The 27,863-nt window shown below is 37.0% G+C and overlaps 1 protein-coding gene and 1 pseudogene across 1 annotated transcript; one reads left to right on the forward strand and one right to left on the reverse strand.

The window, feature by feature from the left end:
* Nucleotides 1-1,921: 1,921 nt before the first annotated feature.
* On the reverse strand, nt 1,922-2,881 carry LOC138916519 (olfactory receptor 5A2-like). Its single transcript, XM_070229151.1, has one exon. The coding sequence runs from the start codon at nt 2,879-2,881 to the stop codon at nt 1,922-1,924; it is 960 nt and encodes a 319-aa protein (XP_070085252.1).
* A 19,978-nt stretch (nt 2,882-22,859) lies between these two features.
* Nucleotides 22,860-23,817, forward strand: LOC138916520 (olfactory receptor 5A1-like; annotated as a pseudogene).
* The last annotated feature ends 4,046 nt before the right edge of the window (nt 23,818-27,863 follow it).

Raw genomic sequence — 27,863 nt, forward strand, 5'->3', positions numbered from 1 at the left:
AAGAAAATTAGACACAACAGATCAGTGACAGCTCCATGTAAATCCAAAGCATGAGGTATTTTTTCCTTTGTTTATTTATTTACTTATTTATTGTTCCACTGAATTTGGTATTAGGAGAATTTAAGCTTAGCTACCAAAGGCAAATTGAGGGATAGGAGCTCAGTGAAGTGGAATACAGATAAACGTAGATGAAAAACTGGTCATAAGGGTAAGAGCAGGGTGCCCAGGAAGCTGAGAGAGTCGGTACAATGGTAACATTTCCATATGTCATCACCTATATGAACTTGAGTTCTTTCTACTTCCCTAAGGACTGCTTCCTATATGCAAAAGAGGTACCAGAGGTGAGAGGTATGGGCTTGCCTTTTACTGAGACAATTATGTCCCAATTTGAGTAGACATTTCAAAGCTACTTAATTTGTCTCTTTTTAGCACATTAACCTGGATTTCTCCTGATTTATATAAAATTGACTAATTAACTAGTACTATGAGCTAACAGTTATGAAGTATTGCCATATATCAAACAATAGGCTAAGCCCTTTCATGCATATTCTCATTTAATTGTTATATCTGCTCTATGTGGTAGATACAATTATTCTTCTCATTTTACAGATGAAGAAGATAGGGTTTGTAAGTAACTTGCATAAGGCCACATATCTTTAAAATGGCAGAGATGAGATTAATAATCACAGGTTTGATGATTTAAGAATACTTAACAAACACCCTTAACCACTCCTCACTATAGTCTCTGTAGACCCACTTTCTAACACATCAAAGCCATTACAAAGATCACATTTCCTACCTAACTAAGGAAACATCTTCTACTTCTTTAGCTCAGATGGTGATAAATCATTATAGTATAATAGTAATAACAATATCACCTCATGAGCATTTTCTGTACACCAGGCACTATTCTAAGTGTTTACATATACTGATCCATCGAATTCCTCACAATAAGCCTATGAGATAATTACTATTAATATTCCTATTTTACAGATGAAGAACTAAGGCACACACGGCCCAAGTATCTTATCCAAGGATATACAGGTAGATACTCATTTACTCACTTATTTATGGCCTGACCAAGAGAGGCCACAGCTGAATAAATTTATTCTAGTTTTTACGGCTGGTTAAAGGACACTTAACAAGTTCTTAGACAATGTGGAGGAGAAAAATCACTCTCTTCAATTCCTTGGCTAAATTCTTCACAAATTTATCACAAAATTGATGAAAACAGAGAACCTTTCTCACCAAATGAAAGTGTGCTCCTCTTCTGTAGATTCCTAAGAAACTTTGAGTGTTGCTTAGAAAGGTGTTACTTTAGACTGAAGTGACAATTCCCTGGTTTTCTTCAAATCATTTCAGTGACCAATTTTTGTATCATTGATTGAATTAGCCATGAGGTCAGCCCATTTGTTCAGTCATTAAGGCCCTAAACAAAAGTTTTCAATCTCTTTCCTGCCTTAATACATCTAAAGAGTCAGGACTATACCCCCACCAGTCACAGTGGCTCACGATAGTCATGATTCTCAATAGGGAAGGGTGTCTGACTTGCAGTGCTCATCTGCCCTAAAGGAAACATGTTAGAACCTCGTAAGATGGAAAGGCAATTGTTTTTAGAAAAAATGTCCCTGTCCTCAGGTTATTATGCTATATATTCCTATCCTACCTTTAGAATCGTCACCCTGAATGCTGGACTAACATTTTTTTAGTTTTCCTCCTACAGACAACAACTCTATTTTGATGTTTCAGATTGCTCAGTCTTTGTCATGGTGAAGCTTTTTCCTAAATTGAGCGTTTATAAGCTGAATCTACACAAATCCTGGTAAACAAAAATCATTGTGTCAATCAACTAGTCCAGAACTACATGAAAGTCAGCATAATTGACCCAACTCACAGCTTTATTGTAAACATTACCTCGGGGTCAGAAAAATGAGTGCTCATGAGAAAGAACATGTTTCCTTTCCATAGCTTTCCTTACAGCACTTTTAATCTCCTTATTTCTAAGACTGTACATGATGGGATTCACCATAGGGATCACCAGAGCATAGAACACTGACACCACCTTGTCCCGGTTTAAGGAGTAGCTGGAACTAGGTGTCATGTACATGAAGAGACCAGAACCATAGAAGAGGGTCGCAGCAGTCAGGTGAGAGCCACAGGTGCTGAAGGCCTTGGTCCTACCTCTTGCTGAACTGATCTTCACGACAGCAGTAACGATGTAACCATAAGAGATGAGGATCACAAGGACAGATACCATTCCAACAACAACACCCACAATGAAGTTCACCACTTGGCTGGTGAAGGTATCAGAGCATGACAGAACCAGGACTGGAGGAAGGTCACAAAAGAAGTGGTTGATTAGGTTGGGCCCACAGAAATCATGCTGATAGACAGAGTATGTTTCAATCAAAGAACTAAGGAATCCACCCACATAGGCCCCAGCCACCATCTTTAAACAAAGTGTATGGGATATGACAGCTGTGTAGAGCAACGGGTTGCAGATTGCAGCATACCGATCATATGCCATAGCTGCCAAAAGAAAGCATTCAGTCAGCCCCATTCCACAGAAGACAAAGTACTGCGTGGCACACCCAATGAAGGAAATGGTTTTCTTCTCTGTGATGATACCAGAGAGCATCTTGGGAGTTGTGGAGGATACATAGCAGATATCTAAGAAGGATAGGTTACTGAGAAAGAAGTACATGGGTGTGTGTAGGTGGGAGTCCATCCTGATAAGGATGATGAGGCTCATGTTCCAGGCTAGGGTCAGGAGGTAAATCCCCAGGAACAACACAAAATAGAAAATTTTCATTTGAGGATGGTCTGAAAATCCCAGGAGGATGAATTTTGTCACAATTGTGTTGTTCCTTCCTACAGCCATAGAACTGCATCCTTCATAAAGGAAAGAAGCAATCTTGTGATCAGTTAGATTTTGTTTGTCATTATTTGAATGGATGTTTTCTAGAAGGTCATATAAACAGTTAATACCAATAACGTCCTAGCCACCTGTTGGGCAAAGTCTTCTCGGAGGAAGTCGGCCTATGGTAATCTCTTGGCACTATTTAAAATCTGTATGTTATATACTTCGTTGACCAGAAAAGAATCCATCTAATAGAGCAGAGAGCAACTGGGAGTCAGTAATTTGAGTGTTGTCTGAAGCTCCATTCCTAACTCCTTGGAAACTGTGGAAAATTCACTTCATCTCTGAAGATCCTCATTATCTCAACTGAAAATGGGAAGATTGAATCTAATGAGTCTCAATGTTCCTCTGGACTTGGGTTTCATATGGCTTTTTAGAATTCTGACTTCAAAATATAAACCCAAATTAATAATAAAGTTAGGAATTTCTTATATTTTATAAATCTTTAGTATAAGAGTCCCAAAAGGCACTAAACACAACAGGCTATAAGATTTCACATATTCCATTTTGAGGGAAGCAATTCAACCCATAACAAAACATTCTATTCTTTTAAAGTAAAACTAAGAGAAATGTGTATATATATATATATATATATATACACACACACATATACATGCATGTTTAGAACTAGAATTTTTTTCTAATTATATAATTTTTTTATACAAGTCACTCAATAAAGTGCATGAAAAGATCAAAAGTTGGACTAACTCATCAGTACCATTATGAGATAGAAGTGCTATGGACGTATCTCCATGGGGGGAGAGGGGAAGCAACACCAAAGTTGACTGAAATTGGGTGAGCCATGTGGTCAAAAACAAGCAAAAACCAGTATCTCCTGAAGAAGAAAAGCTGAACATGGTTCATTAGATATTTAAGGATAATAATTTCAGTATAAGCAAAGGACAACTTTGATGTCATCAGGCCAACCAGATTATCATTCTGAAGACATGAGGTAAGCCCATGAACATTTTGCATTAAGAAAGACAGGTCATTGCATTAATAAAGACCTCACTAGTGTAAGATCAAATGAGGAAATATAAATGGGTGTAAAAAGGTAGAAGTGCCCTAGAGAAGACCCGATGGTAAAATCAAAGTTGTTGATATTTTATCATTTTATAGAATTTGATTACACAGCACATTTACATCAAATTGCAATTATCTGATTGTGTTATTCATTCATCATATTAAACACTGTTCTACATGAAGAGGTGTTCAACATCACTAATCATCAGGGGAATGCTAATCAAAACCACAATGAGATACCACCTCACATCCTTTAGAATGGCTGTTAAAAAGACAAAAGATAGCAAGTGTTGGCAAGGATGTAGAGAAAATGGAGCGCTTGCATGTTGGTGGGATTGCAAATTGGTACAGGCGCTATGGAAAACAGTATGGAGGTTCTTCAGAAAATTAAAAATAGAACTACCATATCATCCAGCAACTCCACTCCTGGGTATATATCCAAAGGAAATGAAATCAGTATCTCAAAGAGCTATCTGCACTTCCATGTTCATTGCAACATTATTCACAATAGCCAAGATATGGAAACAACCTAAATGTCCATCAATGGGTAAATAGATAAACAAAATATGAGATAGATAGATGATGATACATGATAGGTAGATAGATAGATAGATAATGAAATATTGTTCCACCATAAAAAATAAGACTGTCTTGTCATTTACAACAATGTAGATAAACCTGGAGGATATTATTCTAGTAAAATGTGCCAGACACAGAAAGACAAATTCTCCATGATCTAAAAAAAATCAAAATTCATAAAAGTAGAGAGTAGAATGGTAGTTTCCAGGCGAATAGATCAGTAGGGGCAGGTGTGAGGAGAAGACAATGAGGAGATGTTGGTCAAAGAGTACAAAGTTCCAGTTATTCAAGATAATTAAGTTCTGGGGATCTAATGAACAGCATGGTGACAATAGTTAACATTACTGTATTGTATACTTGAAGTTTCCTAAGAGGACAGATCTTAAATTAAATTTTATCACCACACACACAAGGGTAACTATCTAGAGGTGATGGGTAAGTCATTTAGCTTGACTGCAGTGATCTTTTCACAATGTGTGCATATATACAAAATCATCAAGTTATACACCTTAAATATAAACAATTTCTATATGTTAAAGGGATCTCAATAAAACTGTTAAAATAAATAAATAGTGCTTCTAGCTTTGTGTTTTCTAAAATTTTAAATCTTCTCATAATCAGTCACTGATTGAGCACCCAAAACCAAGACCACTCTTCACTATGACATCAATCTGGTAATCCTACGGAAGAGGAAATGATGAGTTTGGTGTTTCTTATCTTAATAAAATCTTCCCTACCAGAATGTAAGCTACTCAAAGACAGGCAGAGAATTTTCTCTGTTGTATCTATCCTGAGTCCCTAGAACAGTGTATAGGACCCAGGTACAGAAAATATTTATATAAAAAAATGAATTTTTTTCACTGCTTATCCTGAGAGCTTAGCAGAGTGGCTTATAGTGAGTACTCAATTATAATAATATAATATAATTATATTATATATATAAGGCTTATTGAGTACCAAGTACTTATTGAGGGCTTATTGAGTACCAAGTACTCTTCTAGGGACTTGATTTATATTAACTCATTTATTCATTTCTGAAGGTGGGTAGAGTTACTCTGCCCTTTTACAGATAAAATGTGGAATAGGCTGTAAATTTATAACTGTCATGTGTTGGATGAATGAGATAGGAGGGAAGGAGTTGGACTTACTGAATTACTTTAGGAAGAAGTGTCCTGAGATCTCATGCTACAAGAGAAGAATTATTGATTGCTTTGATCCAATAACATCTTTTGCAAACTTCAGTTCATCTGCATTTCCACTGCTCTATGCGTGGTTTCTGATTCAGTCATTTTTTTATACTTTGACTTCATTCAAGTAGTAATATCTGTTTCTTGAATTCCTGCTCCTTTATTATGAAGTCTTCAACATGGCCTTTGGGAGCTCATTATTTTAATGGGCAGGTGTAGCCACACTCTTTCACCATGTGGCTGCCTGTCACTCACTCCTGCATCCAAAGTAAAAGCCCAGTGATCATTAGAGCTAAACATTTCTGGTTGATAATTGTTCTCTGAGGTGACAAGGAAAGAGGCCAACCACCCATCACCAGAGTCTTATTTACAGTCCCCTGTCTTATTCTCTTTGGAGCTTTCCCTGATCTGGCTCCGGGAAGATTTCCTTTTGCTTTGATGGACAGCTTACCCTTCATTGGAAGTAAACTGCACACAAATAGATCAAGCCTTGTACTGACGTATAGTGTTTAAAAACACAAATTTCCAACTGAAAGGGTTGAGTTCAAATTCTAGCTTTGTCCTTTTATCTACATAAACATGTATGAAGTTTTAAAATCTCTCAAATGTCAATTTCTTCACCTGAAAAACTGAGCAGAGAGCTTGTTCAAAGAAATAATATCTGAGAACTTCCCAAATCTGGGTAAGAAACTGGAATTACAAATAAATGAATCCTATAGAACCCCTAATTTCATCAATTCAAAAAGACCTTTTCCAAGGCATATAATATTAAAACTGGAAAAAGTCAATAACAAAGAAAAAATATTAAGAGCAGCAAGGCAGAGGAAAATAACCTACAAAGGAATCCCTATCAGGCTTTCAGCAGATTTCTCAACAGAAACATTGCAGGCTAGGAGAGAATAGAATGATATATTCAAAACACTGAAAGACAAAAATTTTCAGGCAAGAATACTCTATCCAGTGAAACTATCCCTCAGATACAATGGAGAAATAAAAGCTTTCCTAAATAAACAAAAGCTAAGGGAGTTCATTGCCACTAGGCCTTCCTTACAAGAAATGTTGAAAGGAGACCTCTCATCTAAAACTAAAAAGCAAAGGTTTACAAAATGTTGAGCAAGGAGAAAAATAGACAAGTAGAATCAGAAAACTGCAGCTCAATATCAAGAAAGGTTAGTAAAAACTTAATTAAAACATAAAAGATAAAGGTAAGGAAAGCATCAAAAATATCTATAAACACTTCAATTTAGTCACAAATCCACAGCACAAAAAAGAATAATTTGTGACAACAATGACCAGAGGGGAAGAGGAAAGGGATGTAACCTACTTAGGCTAATGGAAACAAAAGGCTATCAGAAAATAGACTATCACATCTATGAGATCTTTACTCCTCATGGTAACCCCTAAACAAAAATCAGAGCAGACCCACATCATAAATAAAGTGAAAACCTTCACAGGAAACCACAAAACTGAAATGGCAGTCAGAAATACAAGGAAAAAGAAACAATGGAAATATAGAACAACCAGAAAACAAGCATCAAAACGGCAAAATTAAGCCCTCATATATCAATAATCACTCTAAGAGTAAATGGATTGAGTTCACCACTCAAAAGACACAAAGTGGCTGGATGGATTAAAATAGAAGACCCAACATTACACTGCCTCCAGGAAACACATCTCAGCTCTAAAGACAAACACAGCCTCAGAGAGAAGGGATGGAATATGATACTCCAAGCAAATGGCAAACAAAAGAAAGTAGATGTTGCCATACTTATATCAGACAAATCAAACTTCAAGATAAAAAAGACAGTGAGAGACAAAGAGGAGCAGTATATAATGATAAAAGAAACATTCCATCAAGAGGACATAACACTTATGAATATGTATGCACCTAACACAGGAGCACCAAAGTACATAAAGCTACTATTAATAGACATAAAGGGAGAAATGGGCTATAACACAATAATAGTAGGGGACCTCAAACCTCACTTACGTGAATGGATAAATCATCAAGGCAGAAAGTCAACAATGAAACAGTGGCCTTAAATGAGACACTAGACCAGATGGCCTTAATAGATATATAAAGAAAATGACATTGAAAAACAGCAGAATACATATTCTTCTCAAGTGCACATGGAATATTCTCAAGGACAGACCATATGTTGGGAAACAGGGGAAACTTCAATAAATTTAAGAATATTGAAATCATATCATGCTGATCACAATGCTATGAAATGAGAAATCAAGTACAAGAAACAGACTGGGAAATTCACATTATGTGGAGTCTAAGCAACATGCTGCTGAACAACCATTGCATCAACGAAGAAATCGAAGGAGAAATTTTTTAAAAAGTACCTGGAAAATGAAAACACAACATACAAGCTCTTATGAGATGCAGTAAAAGGGGTCCTAAGAGCATCCTAGGAGATAGCAATACAGGCCTACCCCAACAAATGAGAAAAATCTCAAACAAGTAATCTTAAACTACATCTAACAGAACTTGGAAAACAAGAACATACAAAGCCAAAAGTCAGCAGAATGATGGCAATAATAAAAATTAGACTAGAAATAAATGAAATAAAGACTAAAAGAAAAAAGATCAACGAAACTAAGAGTGGATCTTTGAGTAGATAAATAAAATTGACAAACTCTTAGCCAGACTCACTAAGAAAAAGAGAGAAGTCTCAAATAAATAAAATTAAAATTGAATGAGGAGATATTTTAGTGAAAACCACAGAAATACAAAGGACTATAAAAGAACACTATAAAAAAACTATATGCCAAAAGATTGGAAAACCTAGAAGTAATGGATGCATACTTAGACTCATACAACCTCCCAAAACTGAATCAAAAATAAATAGAGAATCTGAATAGACCAATCACAAGGAAAAACATCAAAATAGGAATCAAACACTTCTTAAAAAACTAAGGCCACGATCAGATGGCATCTCTGAAGAATTCTACCAAACATTCAAAGAAGATTTAATACATATCCTTCTCAAACTATTCCAAAAAACTGAAGAAGATGCAGCACTTTCTGATTCATTCTATGAGGCTAACATTACCCTGATACCAAAACCAGATAAGGACAACACAAAGAAGGAAAATTACAGGCCAATATCACCGATGAACGCACATGTAACATTCCTCAACAAAATATTGGAAATAAAATAGAGCAATATATTAAAACGATCATACACCATGATCAAGTGGGATTTATACCAGGGATGCAAGGATGGTTCAACATCTGCAAATCAATCAATGTGATACACCACATTAATAAAATGAGGAAGAAAAATCACATGATCATCTACATAGATGCTGAGAAAGCATTTGATAAGATCCAACATTCATTTACCATAAAAACTCAATAAAATGGGTTTAGAAAGAAACTCCCTCAACATAATAAAGGCCATATAGGACAAACCCACAGCCAACATCAAACTTAATGGTGAAAAACTGAAAGCCATTCCTCTGAGAACAGGAACAAGACAAGGGTGCCCACTCTCACCACTCCTATTCAACATAGTACTGGAGGTTTTTGCCAGAGCAATTAGGCAAGAAAAATAAATAAAACGGAGTAAAATTAAAAAGGAAGAAGCCAAATTCTAGGTGTTTGTGATCAATGTGATTCTCTATATAGAAAACCCTAAAAAATCTACCAGAAAGGTATTAGACATAATCCAAAGCTACAGCAAAGTTGCAGGTACAAAATCAACTTATAAAAATCAGTTGCATGTCTATACACTAATAGTGAACTAGCAGAAATAGAACTCAAGAATACAATCACATTTACAATTGCAACAGAAGAATAAAACCTCTAAGAATAAATTTACTCAAGGAGATGAAAGACCTATAAGCTGAAAACTATAAGACATTAGTGAAAGAAACTGGAGAGTGATAAAGAAATGGAAAGATATTCCATGCTCATGGATTGGAAGAATAAACATAGTTGAAATGCCCATATTACCTAAAGCAATCTACACATTCAATGAAATCCCAATCAGAATCTCAATGACACACTTCATGAAAGTAGAACAAAGAATCCTAAAATTTATATGGAACAACAAAAGACCACAAACAACCATAGCAATTCTGAGAAAAAAGAATCAAACTGAAGGCATCACAATCCCTGACTTCAAAATATACTACAGAGCTATAGTACTCAAAACAGCATGGTACTGATACAGAAACACACACACACACAGATGAATGGAACTGAATTGAGAGCACAGAAATAAAACCACACATCAACGGACAGCAAATCTTCAGCAAAGGAAGCAAGAACATACAATGGAGAAAGGAATGTATCTTCAAAAGATGGTGTTGGGGAAACTGGACAGCCACTTTCAAAAGTATGAAACTAAACCATTATCTTACACCATCCACAAAAATTAACTTTACATGGACTAAAAATTCGAATGTAACACTCGAAACCATAAAACTCCTAGAAGAAAATGTAGGTAGTACACTCTTCGACATTGGTCTTAGCAGCATGTTTTCAAATATCATGTCTACTCAGGCAAGGGAAACAAAAGGAAAAATAAACAAACGTCATTATATCAGACTAAAAAGCTTCTGCAAGGCAAAGGAAACCATTAGTGAAATGAAAAGACAACCCACCAACTGGAAGAAAATATTTGCAAATCATATATCTGACAAGGGGTTAATTCCCAAAATGTATAAAGAACTGATACAACTGAACAACAAAAACACAAACAACCTGATCAAGAAATGGGCAGAAGATTTTTTTTTTTGAGGCAGATTAGCCCTGAGTTAACTACTACCAGTCCTCCTCTTTCTTGCTGAGGAAGCCTGGCCCTGAGCTAACATCGTGCCCATCTTCCTCTACTTTATATGTGGGACACCTACCACAGCATGGGGTGCCAAGCAGTGCCATGTCTGCACCCGGGATCCAAACCAGGGAACCCCGGGCCACCGAGAAGCGGAAGGTGCGAACCTAACCGCTGCGCCACTGGGCCGGCCCAAGAAATGGGCAGAAGATATGAACAGATATTTTTCCAAAGAAGATATACAGATGGGCAGCAGGCACATGATAATATATTCAACATCACTAGTTAATAGGGAAATACAAATAAAAATTACAGTGAGATATCACCTTATACCAATCACAATGGCTATAATTACCAAGACAAAAAATAACAAAGTTTGGTGAGGATGTAGGGAAAAGGGAACCCTCATATACTGCTATTGGGAATGCAAACTCCTGCAGGCACTATGGAAAACAGTAAGGAGATTTCTCAAAAAATTAAAAATAGAAATACCATGTGATCAAGTTGTCCCACTACTGGGTATTTATCCAAATAATATGAAATAAACAGTCCAAAGAGATTTATGCACCCCTATGTTCATTGCAGCATTATTCACAATAGCCAAGATTTGGAAGCAACCCAAGTGCCCATTGACTTATGAATGAATAAAGAACATGTGATGTATACATCACATTGAATACTACTCAGCCATAAAAAAGATAAAATTGTCCCATTTTCAAGAACAAGTATGGATCTTGAGGCCATTATGTTAAGCAAAATAAACCAGACAGAGTGAGACAAATACTGTATGATTTCACTCATATATGGAAGATAAACAAACACATGGACGAAGAGAACAGGTTAGTGGTTACACAGAGGGGAAGGGGGTCGGAGGTGGGTGAAAGGGGTAGAGGGGCACATATGTATGGTGACATAAAAACTAGACTATTGGTGGTGAGCATGATGCAGTCTATACAGAAATTTATATAAAATAATGTACTTCTGAAATTATACAATGTAATAAACCAGTATGACGTCAACAGAATGAAAAAAATAAATAAATGAAAAATAACAGTAATAACTGGGAAGCAGTTAAGAGGAGAAGTGGGAGAAAGTACTAATTCATTTGTTATTTCAAAGAGTCAATTCCGGCTGATTAAATTGAAATACGTAGTTTTTCAATAATTACTCCAAGTACTCAAAGTGAAAGATAAGATCGTCAGACTAGTTAAAAACAACAAACCCAACTATACGTTACTAATGGAACATGATTTAAATATAAGAACACAGAAAGATTGAAAACAAAAGGACAGAGGTATCACACAATTAACCCAAAAAATCTGCTGTAGCTTTCCCAATGTTACAGAGCAAACTTTAAGATAAGAAACATTACTAGAAATAAAAAGGTTATCTCAAACAGGAAGCTATAATCTCAAATGTGTATGCACTCAATAGCAGAGTTTCGAAATACAAGCAAAACTGTTAAAAAAGAATAATTAGGAAATTATAAGTACTGATTCCTAAATAAAATGAAAATATCCTTAACCATTGATATAGCGAAAATTGCAGGAAATTTTTCAAATAATTGTTTATGCAAAAAAAGCACAAAATTTTCCCTGCTTATCAAGGTATTTGAAGATACATATGAATCAACACCATCTTGAGTATGAATTTTCCAAGAAGCCTTTGAATGTTGCTCTGACTAAATGTCCATTCATCTGAATGTCTCTTGGGAACTCTCAAAGGGAGAATCTCAAAGGAAAAGAATCAAATTGTACTCGTCTGGTTTCAGAACAATGATGCCGTCTCAGAAGAGAGAGGTGATTCTGGAAAGAGCCATTTTTCTATCACTCAAATCATCCTTCAGCCCAGCCCAAAATTCATTCCTGAGTTCTGGCACAAGAGGCCTCGAAAAAGAATAGTGGAAAGAAAAAGAAATGGAAAAAGAGTGTTGACTAATACTTAATGGGGCATTGAAAGTGAAAGTAGTTTGGGTGGCATCAGGTGATGATCCTCTCAGAGCAGATATCTGTGTCTTCAACGCCAGCATTTCAGCTTTGACGCTAATGTTGGTTTACATCATAGTTAGTGGTGTGGCAGGTATCCGCAGGAAACACCACCATGATACAGACCAGGAAGGAAAGAAAATAGTAGGTAACACAATGATAGATTGTTGTACAAACGCATGTGAGACTCTCTGCTGAAGAGTCACAGGCATAGGAATGTGAATGAATCTAGATGAGAAGAAACTCTGGAAAATTTGTTTGTTCATTGTTTTCTGATCATGTTTTAATCCCCCAGCTGATTTTAGCAGGAGCACTGGTTTTGTATAGCATTATTGATTTAAACTCTGAGAGAAGTGGAAATGGCATAAACAAAATGTGTAGAGGGTGAAAAACAGAGGACCAGTGAGAGTGTGGGGAAGGAAAAATCCTTGAAGAAAACAATTAACTTGTCATTCTTTGCATTCATTCTGTTCCCCCAACACACACAAACACACACACACACACACACACGAGTGTGCATGGGCAAATCAAAACCACACTAAGATATCACTTCACATCTCTAAGGATGGCTATTACTAAAAAGACAAAAGATGAAAAGCGTTGGCGAGAATGTAGAAAAAAGAGACCCCTGTGTACTGTTGCTGTGAATGTAAATTAGTGCAGCCAACATGGAAAACATTATGGAGGTTTCTCAAAAATTAAAAATAGAACTTCCATATGATCTAGCAATCTCACTTCTTGTTATATATCCAAGGAAAATGAAATCAGTGTGTTCAAGAGGTATCTGCACTTCCAAGTTCATTTCAGCATTGTTCACAATAGCCAAGATGTGAAAACAACCTAAACATCCATTGACAGATGGACAGATAAGAAAATATGGTATATAGAGATATAAAGAAATATTATTCAGTCTTAAAAAGAAAAAAATCTTTTCATTTGCAAGAACGTAGATGAACCTGGAGGAGGTTATGCTAAGTGAAATAAGTCAGACACAGAAAGACAAATATTCCATGGCCTCATTCAAATGTGGAATCCAAGATAGTCAGATTCATGGAAGTTGAGAGTAGAATGGTGGTTACTAGATGCGAGGTGGAGTGAAAATGGGGAGATACCAGTCAAAGGGTAGAAAGTTTCAGTCACACAAGATGAATAAGTTCTAAAGATCTAATGCACAACACAGTGACTGCACTTAACAATACTGTATTGTATACTTGACATTTGGTAGGAGGGTAGCCCTTAAGCATTCTTACAACAAAGAAGAAAGGAAGAGAGGAAGGAGGAAAGGAAGGAAAGAAGAAAGGAAACAGTAACTATGTGAGGTAATGGATATGTTAATTAGCTTGATTGTGATCATTTCACAATGTATACCAAAATATTGCATTGTATACCTTAAATATGTAAAATTTCTATTTGTCCATTATACCTCAATAAAGTTGAAAAAAGAATAAGTTAAGCAATGCCACAAAACAAAAGATTAATATCTAAAAAGTAAATGTATTTCTGCATACTCATAACGAGCAATTGGTAATTGAAACTTTTAAATGTATCATTTACATTCTCACCAAAAAACGACATGAAATACTTAGGTATAAATCTAACAAAATCTGTACGAAAAAGACTACAAAACACTCATGAAAGAAATCAAATATCTGAGTATATTGAGGCATATATTATGTTTATTTATTAGAATACTCAATGTAGGAAGATATTAATTCCCACAAATTGATCTCTAGACTCAATGCATTTCAAACCAAAATCTCAGCAGCATTTTCTGTAGACATTTTCAAGCTGATTCTAAAATTTACATGGAAAGACAAAGGAACTAGAAGAGCCAAAATAATTTTTATACAGAAGAGCAAAGTTGGATGACTCACATTAGCTGTTTTTAAGATTTATTCTAAAGCAAAGGAAATCGAGAAAGTATTGTATGGGAGAAAGGATAAATATAGTATAGATCAATGGGACAGAATAGAGAGTACAGAAATAGACTCACATGTTTATGATCAATTGGTTTCCAACAAAGATGCAAAAAACAATTCAATATAGAAAAGATATTCTTTTCCACAATGCTGGACATTTGGATATCCATGTGTCAAAATGTGAAACACAATCCATTTCTCACACCATAACTCAAAACGGATCTTACAACTAAACGTAAAATCTAAACTACAAATTTCCAGAAGAAACACAGGAGAAAGTCTTTATGACTTTGGGTTAGGCAAAAATTTCCAAGATACAATACCAAAAGCACAATCCCATCAAAGAAAAAAGTGACAAATCAGCTATCAAAAGTAATTTCTTCTGCTCTTGAACGGCATTCTTAAAAGAAAGAAAGGCAAGCTATGGACTGTAAGAAAATATTTGTAAATCATATATTTGGTAAAGTACTTGTCCAGAAAAAAGAATCCTCAAAACTCAACATTTCTTTTAAAAAATAACCAAATAAAAAATGGACAAAACATTTGAACATGTAGTTCAGCAAAACACATGTGTAAATGAACATATGATACTCAACATCACGATTTGTCAGGAAAATGCAAGTTAAAACTGAAATGAAACCCCACATAGACCTAGTAGAACAGCAAAATAAAAAACAAAAAATTCTGGGTCTGGCCCAGTGGCACAGCAGTTAAGTGCGCCCATTCCGCTTCGGCAGCTGGGGGTTCGCCGGTTCGGATCCCGGGTGTGGACATGGCACCACTTGGCAAGTCATGCTGTGGTAGGCGTCCCACATATAAAGTAGAGGAAGATGGGCATGCATGATAGCTCAGGTCCAGTCTTCCTCACATAAGAGGAGGATTGCCAGCAGATGTTAGCTCAAGGCTAATCTTCCTCAAAGATAAATAATAAATAAATAAATAGATAAATAATTCTGACAATGCCGAAAGGTGGAAAGGATACAGAACAACTGATTCTCTCATGCATTTCTAATAAAAATGAAAAATGAGGCATCCACTTTGGAAAACATTTTGGTAGTTTCTCATCAAATTAAGCATGAAGTTACTATATGACCCAGCAATTTCACTTCTAGATGTGTACCCAAGTGAAATGAAAACCTGTGTTCCCAAGAAAATCTGTATCAAAATGTTAATAGCAGCTTTATTCACCATGGCCCATAAGTGAAAACCATCCAAATGTCCTTCAACTGCAGAATAATTAAACAAATTGTCTTACATTCGCACAATGGAATGCTACTTAGCAATAAAAAGGAATGGGATACTGATACACACAACAATACGAGTGAATCACGAATGCAAGATGCTAGATGAAAAAAGCCAGACTCAGACTGTATAAGTCCTGCTGCCCAATATATTAACTTTGTCCACCTTGTCTCTGGAGGTTCAGCACCACCATTTGCCTGTACAACAAAATCAAGACATCTTCTCAATGACAGCATCTTTCACTGTCATTCTACATGCTAATTTTCACAGATGCTGGTTCTCCCCCTTCTGTTGTTCCTCCATGCCTGAATGACGGGACTTCCCTCTCAACCCTCTAGATAGACGTGGTTGGGGAGGGATTAGCATGTAGATCACACATGATAAACCTACTTTAAAATTTCTATCTCCCTAAAACATTGGATTCTTTCCTTTGTACTGAGCCACAGTCCAGAGTATGTGAATACATTTTACCCAACCTAATGCTATAGTCTGTCTTTCTTGCTAACACATTTAGAACCCATTCTACATATGTTCCCCCAGGATTTTTCCAAAATAACTCAATATCTTTCAAGCTTGGGAAAAATAATCTCTTCTCAAAAGTCATACTTTCTACTTGTCCTCCTGGAGCATGCTGATATTTGAATCTAATTATGATCTGGCAGCAATGAAGGCTGGTTTGGTGGGGCTTAATGTGGACAGGCATCCCCTTGCAAGGCAATGCTTCACACGAGGCTAATAAATACTTATTGCAAAAAGGAAGGCTAGTCTCTTCAGACAGATTAAAAGGGACTATTCTCATGGCTAGAAAGGCTCGGGATAATTTAGGAGTTCAAGATTATCAACTTCCTTAGAGCCTACTGAAGTATCCCCAATCCAAATTTCAGGGTCTTCCTCTTTTTCAAACATGTCATAACTTTAATTTAAGAGGCTTTGCGATCTGCACAATTAAGTTTGCATCTGATTTTAAGTCTTATCGACCTTGAATCTACAAGAAATAAAATATTTATTTTAGAGCCTTTATAGAGGCTTTCTGGTTGTCTTGGAGGTGAGCTGAGAGTTTAAAACCCCAAGCTTGTCACTTTCTTTATGAAAACTCTTCAGTGGAGTCAGAAACATCCATCCCATCTAGCCATCATATTAGTCGTTATGACAAACATAATGGTCAAGGCAGCAGTAGCTTGGTTTTCCAAAGCTTGCCTTCAGTGACAACTTCATCGTAAGTAGCTCCATTATTATGTAAGCACCATACAGGCAAAATTCTTATCTCATCTTCCATTCTGTGTGTCTCTGATGAGTTACACAGGGTCTGGCACAGAAGAGGCATTAATAAAGACTTATAAAATGGACGAATAAATAATATCTCCCTTATCCATGTTTTCACTGGAATTCTATTCCTTAGCCTCTCCTGGATGTCTCCCCCTCTATTTCTTTCTTTGTCTGGTTAGAAAAACTTTCTCTCTCTTAGTTGGCCATGAGCTGGAATCAATTTTCCACTATTTATTCTAGTTATTTTTAAAAGATGACAGTTCAATATTCTCAGATTAAGAAACAAGTGAATCAAACCTTTTATTTTTCTCCCCTCATCTTCAAATACATGAATTAAAGCCTTGATTTTTATTGAATGCCTGGACCCAAATTATTTTTTGTTGTATGTAGCCCTCCATAGAATAAAAATCCTACATCTTTATACTCTATCATGCTAAGTCAGAGGAAGTTTCTAAAAATTTTAGAGGAAAACTTCTGTATCTAATGTCTTTCTCCTGCAGGAAGGTAGTAGGTTTCTGTGAAAAGAGAAAGGATTATGAGTTGAGAGATACGATTGACCATATATACACATTTATGTGCAATTGAGTTCCAAAATAAATGCATGTACCATACATGCAAATGCAGGATTTCTTGTCACATAGTCCTTGGTTCAAATAGTGGCTCAATCCCTTATTAGCTATAAAATTTTGAACAGCTTACTCTTTCTCAGAATTTCAGTTTCCTCCTTGCAAGGGAGGGTTTGGAGGATTTAGTGAGTTATCACACATAAGACACCTAGTACAGTGTTTAGCACATAGTAGAAGCTCAATAAGTTTGAATTCCCATCCGCTTAAAATACTTCAGGCCAAAAAGGTTCTATGAAGGAGTGGAAAAGAGTTTGTTTGTGTGTTTGTTTGTTTGTTTACAATCTTTCTTTCTTCTGCAGAATAGGCGTCTATCTTGCCCTATGTGTCCCAATGTTATCTTGAGCTTGTTCTTTATGTACTACCAGAAGAGATCTTGAGTAGCCTTGGAGGATGAGAAAGCCATTGGGATGGAGTTTAATAAGCATCTTCTTCAGAGCACTTATATGAGCATACCACCCCAGAGATCAATTAACTACAAATCTGTGAAGTTTGGATAATACATTTCTTTCTTTTTCAAAAAGACTCTCAAGGGAAAATGTAATGAAACACCTCCAAGGAGAGAGGAAAAAAAAACCTCTCTCAAATTCCCCTGCAGCCCCAGCTTTGAAACACTTCAAAAATGACCCCAAATGCAGATATTAGCAGACAGCAGAAGAATTTCTTAAGATTACATCTTTCCTCTTCTGTGTATCTTTTCCCTCCACTTTTCTGCCCACACATTCTATTCACCAAGTGGATATTTTGACCTTTGATAAATAAATCAGCCTCAAGCTTGCTCTCCAACTCATTAGCACTTTGGGGATTGGAAGCAGTTACCAAAGCCTGATTAGACTCCTTCCAAAGCAGAACTCAAGACAAGTATCAGCTAAGGGTCAGACAGAACAAGAGGGAGAAGGTGGGTGCAGCCATTCATATTTTACTTTTTGTCTTCATGCTCGTATTAATCTCACTTATAAAGCACCCTAGATCTACAAGCCCATATAGATGGCTAAGAAGCTCTTTGGATTTTAGTTTACCTCCATATACCTTTCAATTCTATCTGTCTTTCCTCAAATTCAGCCCAAATCTTACCTTTCTGCTCCTTTGATGGTCCTCCTGGACCATGTTTGAGCACTTGCAGCTAGAAAGAGATTTAAGAGGGAATGAAGTTTTGGAAGGGATTGCTATGTCCTTTAACACAGCCCCAATTATTAGTAAGTAGTCTGAAAAGTAATTTGGAAGGGGTGTGATTGAGACAGACTTGACATAGCAGATTTTCCAAACACTGAAGAGATCTCTAATCTCTAAAACCCGGTTTCTCTTTTCTGACTGATGGCTTGAATTTTACCATCTGAATCTTAATTCTTGAATTAATCTCTTGGTGCCTTTTGAATTCTCACCTCACATTGAGAGAGTCTCTTTCAGTTACATCAACCATTTGTGCATTTAGATGATAGACAGAGCTAGAAGAGCAAGACCTTGTGGACACCAGGTTCCTGGAGGAGTGAGAGGAGGAGGCATCATGAAGTGAAGGACACAGCCCAGATCATGAATGATGGAGAAACCATAGAAAACCCACATCACCTCCACAGTTTAGCTCAGGTTCTCTGCGTCATTATTCCATTTTTCTCTTCCATCACCAACTGCACCTGTTAAGCTCCGAGTAGGAAGATTTGGCTATAAAACTTAACACTTTCTTGCCATTTTTGTCAAAAGATGACCTGAGTTGTAAATCCACCCTACCAGTTCTCATCAATCTCTAAGTGTCTGCTATGTGCAAGGTACTGTGCTAGATGCTTAATTTTGCTGTATTATTTTATCTTCACTATGGTCTTGAAGGCTAGTGTTATTCACAAACATTCACCTCCAGCGTCTATGAATCCAATGAGGTCCTGAGCCTCTCAAACTCTCCTTCTTCAGCTCTGTAAAAGAGGCCTGGTGTTGATTATACCTGTATTCTAGGATCAAAGGGAGTCCAGACTCAGACCAAATTGAGCCTCCCTGAGTTTGCAGTAAGAGTGAAGGAGATTTCCTTTCTCAAGGGAAGAAGCACTACTTCATGAGTAGAGTTTGGTGACATAAAAGTGCTCCATACAACTCTTAATATACCTTTCACTTAATGTTTTAGAGTAAGATTCAGAGAATCTATATGTGGGAATAAAACCCGGGATATTCTTTTCTTTTTGTTTCAATTTGTCCAGCTTCACTTTCTGTTCCTTCCAAATGTGGAAGTTCTCTGCCCTAATGGCAACACTCTAAACAGACTTTCAGTTGACCCATCAAGTCCAGATGATTAAATTCTTCAATCTCACTCCTAAACACTTTTTACAAAGCTACATGGTCTATCAGTGAACTCATTATGTCTGTAAGATAAGCACACTTCAACCTGCCACATGAGAAGGAAGCGTTTCCAAAATAAGGCTAATTTCCATAAATAATTCTTTATGGAATATTCACTGCTGATAGCAATAACATTCCCAATTTATTAAGCAAACGTCCTATCTCAAGACCCATGAGGCTTTCACATATTATCTTAAACAACCCTCAAACAACTCTTAAGTAACCACTGTTATCCCCATTTTACAAATGGAGAAATAGAAGATCAGAAAGACTAAATGAGTTGCCCAACATCCCACGGCTGGCAAGTGGTAGAAACAGGATTAGAACCAGGCTTATCCTGAAGCCTACCCAGAATCATCACCACCAACTCATCCCCCTTCCCTTTGTGCTAACCTGAGTAGGTGCCCAAATGACCTTTAATAACATCACAGACCTCAGGTCTCTACCTTGCTAAATGGCAGACCCAACACAGAATGGGTGAGGGTTCCGGTAGAGCTGTTTTTGTTTAGCTCCCAATTTCTCTACGTGGCACTACATCTGAACTGAGTTATGTCAAACTTTGCTGGAGGCCCTTTTATTTTCTTCAAAAGGAAAGAATCCCCTCCTGATCCTGGAAATTCTACACACCTTTCACAAACAGTTGCAGAGCCTCTAAACATAATACAAATCTTAAAGCCATATTTGACAAGATTGAGATTAGTGTAAGAGATCTCTGAAACTCTGCACAAATGATGGCATGGTGATGGCTGAAAGGAGCTTCACATTCTCTCATTACCCAAATTTTAAGGTTTAGAACTGGAAAATCTGTAACAGGAGCTATTGAGTGCAAGAAGAGAGGGAGTCTATACCAAGGGCATATCTCTGTGCAATTTCCAAGAGGAAAGTAAAGATCAATGATAGCTTGACTGACTGGCAATAGGTAGATGTAGATTGACTTATGAAAAATTGGAGATAATAAAATGGCGTGGCTTTCCTAAACTGAGCCAGAAAAATTTATAGCAAATAGAGAAAGCATTACTTCCCAAATTGTGAAGTTATTGACTTGGAATAATTTCTATAATATATGTAAATTGTAGAGGGTCTTTGATACAAACAGCCATATGCATATACATATACTTGAACATGAAAGGCATACACCTAAATGTTAAGAGCTCTAATTTCAGGAGATAGATTGTCATAATTTCCAGTTTTAAGAGGATTTTTTTGCATTGATCAGGAAGTGCCCATGATTTTTAGGTTTATTATTTCACCGTTGTTTATTGACCTAATTATCTTCCAGTTCTCACATATTGCTTTAAAATTCATAAAATAACATTTCCATTTTGAAAAACAAAAGCAAATTTGTGAGATTCATCATATTTAAAGAGATAGGTAGAACAGAATGAAAATATTGTTTAAAAGATAGGTAATTTTGATGATTTCTAAATTGTTTGGGTTAAAACCTGAAGAAGGATCAAGATATATCCCACACCTATAAGGGTCATTCACCATGAGCCACCAGGCCCTCTGACCACACTTTTCCTAGTGCCTTCTGCTGAGTTGGGACCTCAGGTTCAAAGACCCGCTGATGGTAAGTGTTCTTTTCTGATTTATGTGGATTGAGACTTAGTGTGGATGTGGAGGGGGTGATGGAAATTCTTATAGATGTGGATTGGGTGGAATCAAGTCCCTGATCTTGAAAGATACTTCATATACTGAAAGTTATAAGAATTTGATTGAGGTTACATTGTAATTTCGATTTTTAAATAACAACAGCAATAAAAAACTCTTGTAGAGCACTTACTATGGGCCATGCATGTCTTAAAAGAGATTTAAGAAGAGAAGGAAGGAAAGAAAGAAAGAGAGAGAGAGAAGGAATTCTAATAACAAAGTGCTATTATTATCCCTAATTTTACAGAGTCATAGAGAGTTCAACTAACTTGCCCAAGATCACACATATATTATATGGTAAAGCTGGGAATTAAATCCAGGCAGGCTATAGCCAGAATCCACATTCTTAACAATTAAATAGCTTAGAGAGCTCAGACTGAAGACAAATTTGAAAGTGGAACTATGTTAGTATATTCAGATCTAATATTTGACAGTTCAGAGCATTTCTATACACATCTGGCCTAATCTTTTTGATGAAATAAGCCAGATAGAGAAAGATGAACTCCGTATGACTCCACTCATAGGTGGAAGTTAAACATGTAGACAAAGAGAACTGATTGGTGGTTACCAGGGGAAAAGCGGGATGGGGGAGTGGGCACAGAGGGTGAAGTGGGGCACCTACAACAAGACTGACAATAATGTACAACTGAAATTTCACAAGGTTGTAAACTATCATAATCTTAATAAAAGTAAAAAGAAATTTCATTTTACTTAGAGTCTACATAAAATGTCAAAATGGAACATAGCTGAGACTTTAAGTTTAAAAAAAATATTCTAAATGTCTGATTGGTTGTTTCACAATTACGTAGCTGAACCTGGTCTCTCCCTTGGTTTCTCCATTCTAATACTGAAACTTAAATAAGTTAGATGAATAGTTATTTTCAGGGCATGAGGTAACTCATCTGGGACATACAAAAAACTGTCCAAATAATAACTTTCATCGGGGATTTACTATGTATCAGGCACTTTACAAACTTTGCCTTATTTTAATTCTTAAAATAAATGTATGACATTGATCCTGTCATCTGTCTTAAAGAAAAAGAAATTGAAGCCTAGAGATGATATACATATCACCCAAAGTAACACAGCTGCTAATTGGTAGAGGCAGGACTTGATCACAGGAAGTCTGAATCCAAAGTTTAAGCTCATATCAACCATGCTATATTAAAAAGCAAATATTTAAGACAATGACTATAATTGCCTTCTGAGAGAAAGAGAGAGAATCTTTGCATAAAGTTGTAATCCTCTGTAATACTTTGCCCTCCCTCTCACATATTTTTTAATTATTTCTTGATACCACTGTAATGCAGATTGTCATTATTATCCCAGATCTGCATCTTGTCATTGTGGTCCATGGGAAACACGTCCACAACTAAGGCCTGGAACAGCTCATCAGTGACCACATTCATCTTCGTGGGATTTGCAGACCATCCAGAACTCCAGGTCCTGCTCTTTGTGACCTTCCTGGGTATCTATCTTGTGACCCTCTCCTGGAACCTGGCCCTCATCTTTCTAATCAGAAGTGACACCCGTCTGCAAACACCCATGTATTTCTTCCTCAGCAACTTGTCCTTCATTGACATCTGTTACTCTTCCACAGTGGCTCCCAAGATGCTCACTGACTTCTTCCAGGAGCAGAAGACCATATCATTCTTGGGTTGTGCTGCTCAGTTCTTTTTTTTTTGTTGGCATAGGTCTAACTGAGTGCTTTCTCCTGACTGCTATGGCATATGATCGATACACAGCCATCTCCAGTCCCCTGCTCTACACTGCCATCATGTCCCAGGGTCTCTGTACACACATGGTGATTGGGGCATATTTCAGTGGCTTCCTGAGCTCCCTGATCCAGGCCTGCTCTATATTTCAGCTCCACTTCTGTGGACCCAACATCATCAACCATTTCTTCTGTGACCTCCCACCAGTCTTAGCGCTTTCTTGCTCTGACACGTTCCTCAGTCAAGTGGTGAATTTTCTTGTAGTGGTCACTATGGGGGGAACATCATTCCTCATCCTCGTCATCTCCTACAGTTACATAGTTGCTGCTGTCTTGAAGATCCATTCAGTGGAAGGCCAAAGGAAAGCCTTCAACACATGTGCCTCACACCTGATGGTGGTGACTCTGCTGTTTGGGACAGCCCTTTTCATGTACCTGCGACCCAGCTCCAGCTACTCTCTTGGCAGGGACAAGGTGGTGTCTGTGTTCTATTCACTGGTGATCCCCATGCTGAACCCTCTAATCTACAGTTTGAGGAACAAAGAGATCAAAGATGCCCTGTGGAAGTTGTTGGAGAATAAGAAAGTGTTTTCCTAGTTTATGATTGAAAACATATTTCTCCAAACTGACAGAGACTTATATAACATATGATATCTACCTCCACCTCTGGCTTAGGCAAGAGGTACATTTTGTGTGCATATTTGGAAATGGAGGCTCCTCCTGCCAAATTTTTCTCACTGTTCCCCCTGGTGATCTGTCCACTGACCCCACCGTGGATAGCCAAAAAGGGGAAATGATTATTGCACAAAAATAATCTCCCTGGGATTCTCACAATTAGTATTACAGCAACCACATTTTATTGGGTACTTAACATATATGAGGCACAAAAGTTATTTAATAAAATACTCATTGCAGTGCTATGAGGCAAATAGTACTATCCCTATGTTACAAATGAAGAAATGAGGTCCTAGGAAGAAAAAATGACTTGCCCAGCGTTATACGGAAAGTAAGGGGCAAGAATCCCATTCAAACCTAGGTCCTCCTGACTCCAGAGCCCATACTCTGCCCAAATGCTGCCTTCCGTGTTCAACAACAAACAGCCCTGAAGTTGTACATGTGTATAACTCTTATTACTAGTATATGGCAGGATCCAAAAAGATACACTATGTATAGCTGAGGTACCTTACAAAACAAGATGCCTTTTTACTCCATTAAACATTCTCTCCAAGGTATCCCTGTTGGATTCCCATTATGGCTACTGAATAATTTTCTAAACAAAATGTACCGAAGTACATTACCCTTTTCCGCCATTTCTATCTGAGCTGTGTAGGGGCCTGGAAAATTTGTGTCCCATGATATCACATCCGTACTCTTCTCTTCCCAGTCTCTGTCACCTAAAGTGCCTACTAGGTCTGTATTTCCTTGATTTCAACCATGTCATTCCTTTACCAGTTCAGCACCCGACTCCACTTCACAGCTTAGTCTCCCTTTTGATCACCACACTCTGAGTTCCTCTTGCTCTCTTCTATCCAAACCCATTGCTCCCATAAAATCTTTGTTTCTTAACCTGAATGGATTAGCCCACATTCAGTACTATTTGCCACTATCTCTGGAAGGTATGTCTCAGGCCATCACCTCCAGGTCATTAGTCCTTCTTAAAGGACATGGACAGTGGAGTTGTCCAGCACAACCATTTCTGCTGGTAAATCCCTCCATCATTCCTTTATGGCCCTGTCCTCTTCTCAACACATTCATTTTTCCATTAATAGAGGTCTATTGGATATGCAGAAAGTCTTCATTTGATTTCATTGTTCATGTAAGTGGATTAACTACTTCATATTTGGAAGAGCATAAACAACGCACAGGGGAGGTGAGATCTCTGTCCCAGGTCTCCTGGATTCTTGAGTCTCCTAAATTCATTCCCATTCAAAGTCAAACAAACTTAAAGTGATTCATACAAATAATATCCAATGATATTACCCAATGGGTAACTTTTCCTGAAATTTTTTTATCAGTTACCTCTATGAATATTAGGACTTATATGGCACTGTATTGGAAATTCTGGGAATCACCTTTATTGATGGATGTTATACCCAGGATACTTCTAGTTTTCTGCTTCCTTAGCAGGCTGAGTACAATGTGAGGAAGTCTTTAGGATTATTTCAGATGTAAGATCTAATGAAGGGGCCAGTCAGGCCAAGCGGAGCAGATTTCGATACATGTGAATAGATGATTTCTTTGAAGTTTAGAATTGACATTCTTGAATTCTGATATATTTCCATTCAAATTAATAGCTATGATTAAGTAGAATTATTTTTTCTTCCTAAAGGAAGTGATTCAATTTATGAAAAATATGGAAAAGGTTTACCTTAAAGGAAAAGTACAAATTATTTAATATCAAATCATTTTACCTTCTTCTCCTTCTTTAAAACACACACACATTCCTCATCTGCTTTATGTTCCAACTCATCTTAGTTCATATAACATAAACCCTCCACCTGGCCTCTTGAGAGAACTTTACATATAAGCAAAATACAATGTGGCCTCTACACAGTTCACTCTGAGGAATCTGAGTGTATTGGTTTACTATCACTAATGTAACTAATTACCACAAAGTAAGTGGCTTAAAACAACATAATGTTATTATCTCACAGTTCTGTAGGTTAGACGTTTGAGAGAGGTCTCACTGGGCTGAAATCAAAGTAGTAGCAGAGCTGTGTCCCTTTCTAGAGGCTCTATGATAGAATCCATTTCCTTGCCCTTTGCAGCTTTTAGAGACCACCCACATTCCTTGGCTCATGGTTCCCTTCCACCATCTTCAAAGCCCACAATGTCACATCTACCCTCACTGGGAAAGGTTCTCTGCTTTTAAAGACTCTCGTGATTAGAGTCATGCGCCACATAACTAGGGTTCAGTCAAAAACAGGCTGCCTATATGACGGTGGTCCCATAAGATTAGTATCATATAGCATAGATGTGTTGTAGTATACACCATCTAGATTTGTGTAGATACACTCTGTGATGTTTGCACAATGACAAAATCGCCTAACGATGCATATCTCAGAATGTGACACTTGAGTGTAGGTTGGGCCTGCTCAGATAATCCAGGATAATCTCCCCATTTCAAAGTCTATAATTCAATCACATCTTAAAACTCTCTTTTTCCTGAAAGATAATCTATTCACAGGCTCATAGGATTAAGATTTTGTCATGTTTGGGGACCACTATTCTCCCTACTTAGCTCTTTTAACATTTGATGTCACTTTACTGATTTGAGTTTATGAGGCCAGCTCTCAAGAACATTCATGAGCTCCCCATTGCCCTCAGGTTAAAGTCCTTAACATGCATTATAAAGTCCTCTTTGCTTCATGCTGCAGCTCTGCTTACTTCAACTCTTCACCCCCTACTACATCTCCCCTAGTACTTTGGGGACAGCATGCTGTCCCAAGGCATCTATTTCTTTTTCTTCCCCTCAAGCTCTTTGTACTAGGAGTTTCCTCTTTCCTCCATAATCTTTTTAACTGACTGATGGTTGTTCAACCTTCAGATCTCTACTCAGAGCACTTCCTCCATGAAGATCTTCCCACCCATTTCCCAAACCCAGGACATCATGGTTTACCCAGTTGTTGCACTAACATTACTGTTTGTAATCATTTGTTCTATTGCACGTACCTTACACTAAACTATAACTTCCTTGAGGATAGAGATAGACCCTTGTTCACTTTCATTCATCCATCTAACACAGTGTTTGGCACATAGTAGACATATGATAAATATTTCTTTAATAAATAAACAATTCATTGTTTATAGTAACTTTGGCTTTTGCTGCATATAGTGATTGTATTATTGTCTTGTGGTATGGCTAACAAGGTTTCTTATAGATGTATTTCAACAAAAGAGAGACTGAACAAAATTAGACCACTTTTCTCATCTATTATCCTTCTATAAAATTTTAGGAGGGCTTTTAATTAAACTGCTAATCATAACGATTCAAATAAATTAGCAGTACTGATTACTGTAAATATAATACACAACTAGAGACAGTTAAATAGAAAAACAGATACCAGAGAATCCTCACAAATAAAACACTCCATACAGCAGTACTTAATTTCTTTCCATCTTTGCCATCTCTAGGCATAATTTATTTAAACTCACACAGAATTACTCAATTAAAATTAAAGCCAGGTTACCATATTTCTGGCTTTAGTGGACTCCCATCTTCACCAGAAATCAAGGCACTCATTTCCCCAATCTGAGAAATCTAACCCAGTTTGTGCCTGAAGACAAGTGCAAACCTCCCCTGAGACTTTTTCAACCTCTTCTGCTTCCTTCCTTTCTAACTATAAAGAGAAAAAGAGACCATTATTCTATCACCCATGAATCCACTGTGTCCAGAACAAAATACTCTGTGAAGATTAGCTTTCTCCCTCTCCTTCAGAAATCTTCCATCTCTCAAATTTAGCTCTCTCCCCTTAGAAATTAGAAGCTAACTTAACTTGGTTAAAGTAAAAAATGATTTGATAAATATTTACAAACTCAATTTTACCAGAAACATGTTCTGGGATATATTTAAATAAAGTTTTTAAGCAGAGATAAAAGGTCTCCACTTATTTGCTTTTGCTCTTTGTAGTTTCAAAATATTT

This window comes from Equus caballus, chromosome 12 (genome assembly GCF_041296265.1).
Source record: "Equus caballus isolate H_3958 breed thoroughbred chromosome 12, TB-T2T, whole genome shotgun sequence".
In the NCBI taxonomy this organism is placed as follows: domain Eukaryota; kingdom Metazoa; phylum Chordata; class Mammalia; order Perissodactyla; family Equidae; genus Equus; species Equus caballus.

Excerpts from the sequence above, each read along its gene's own strand:
- LOC138916519 (XM_070229151.1), bottom strand. The coding sequence starts at position 2,881 with ATGGCTGTAGGAAGGAACAACACAATTGTGACAAAATTCATCCTCCTG.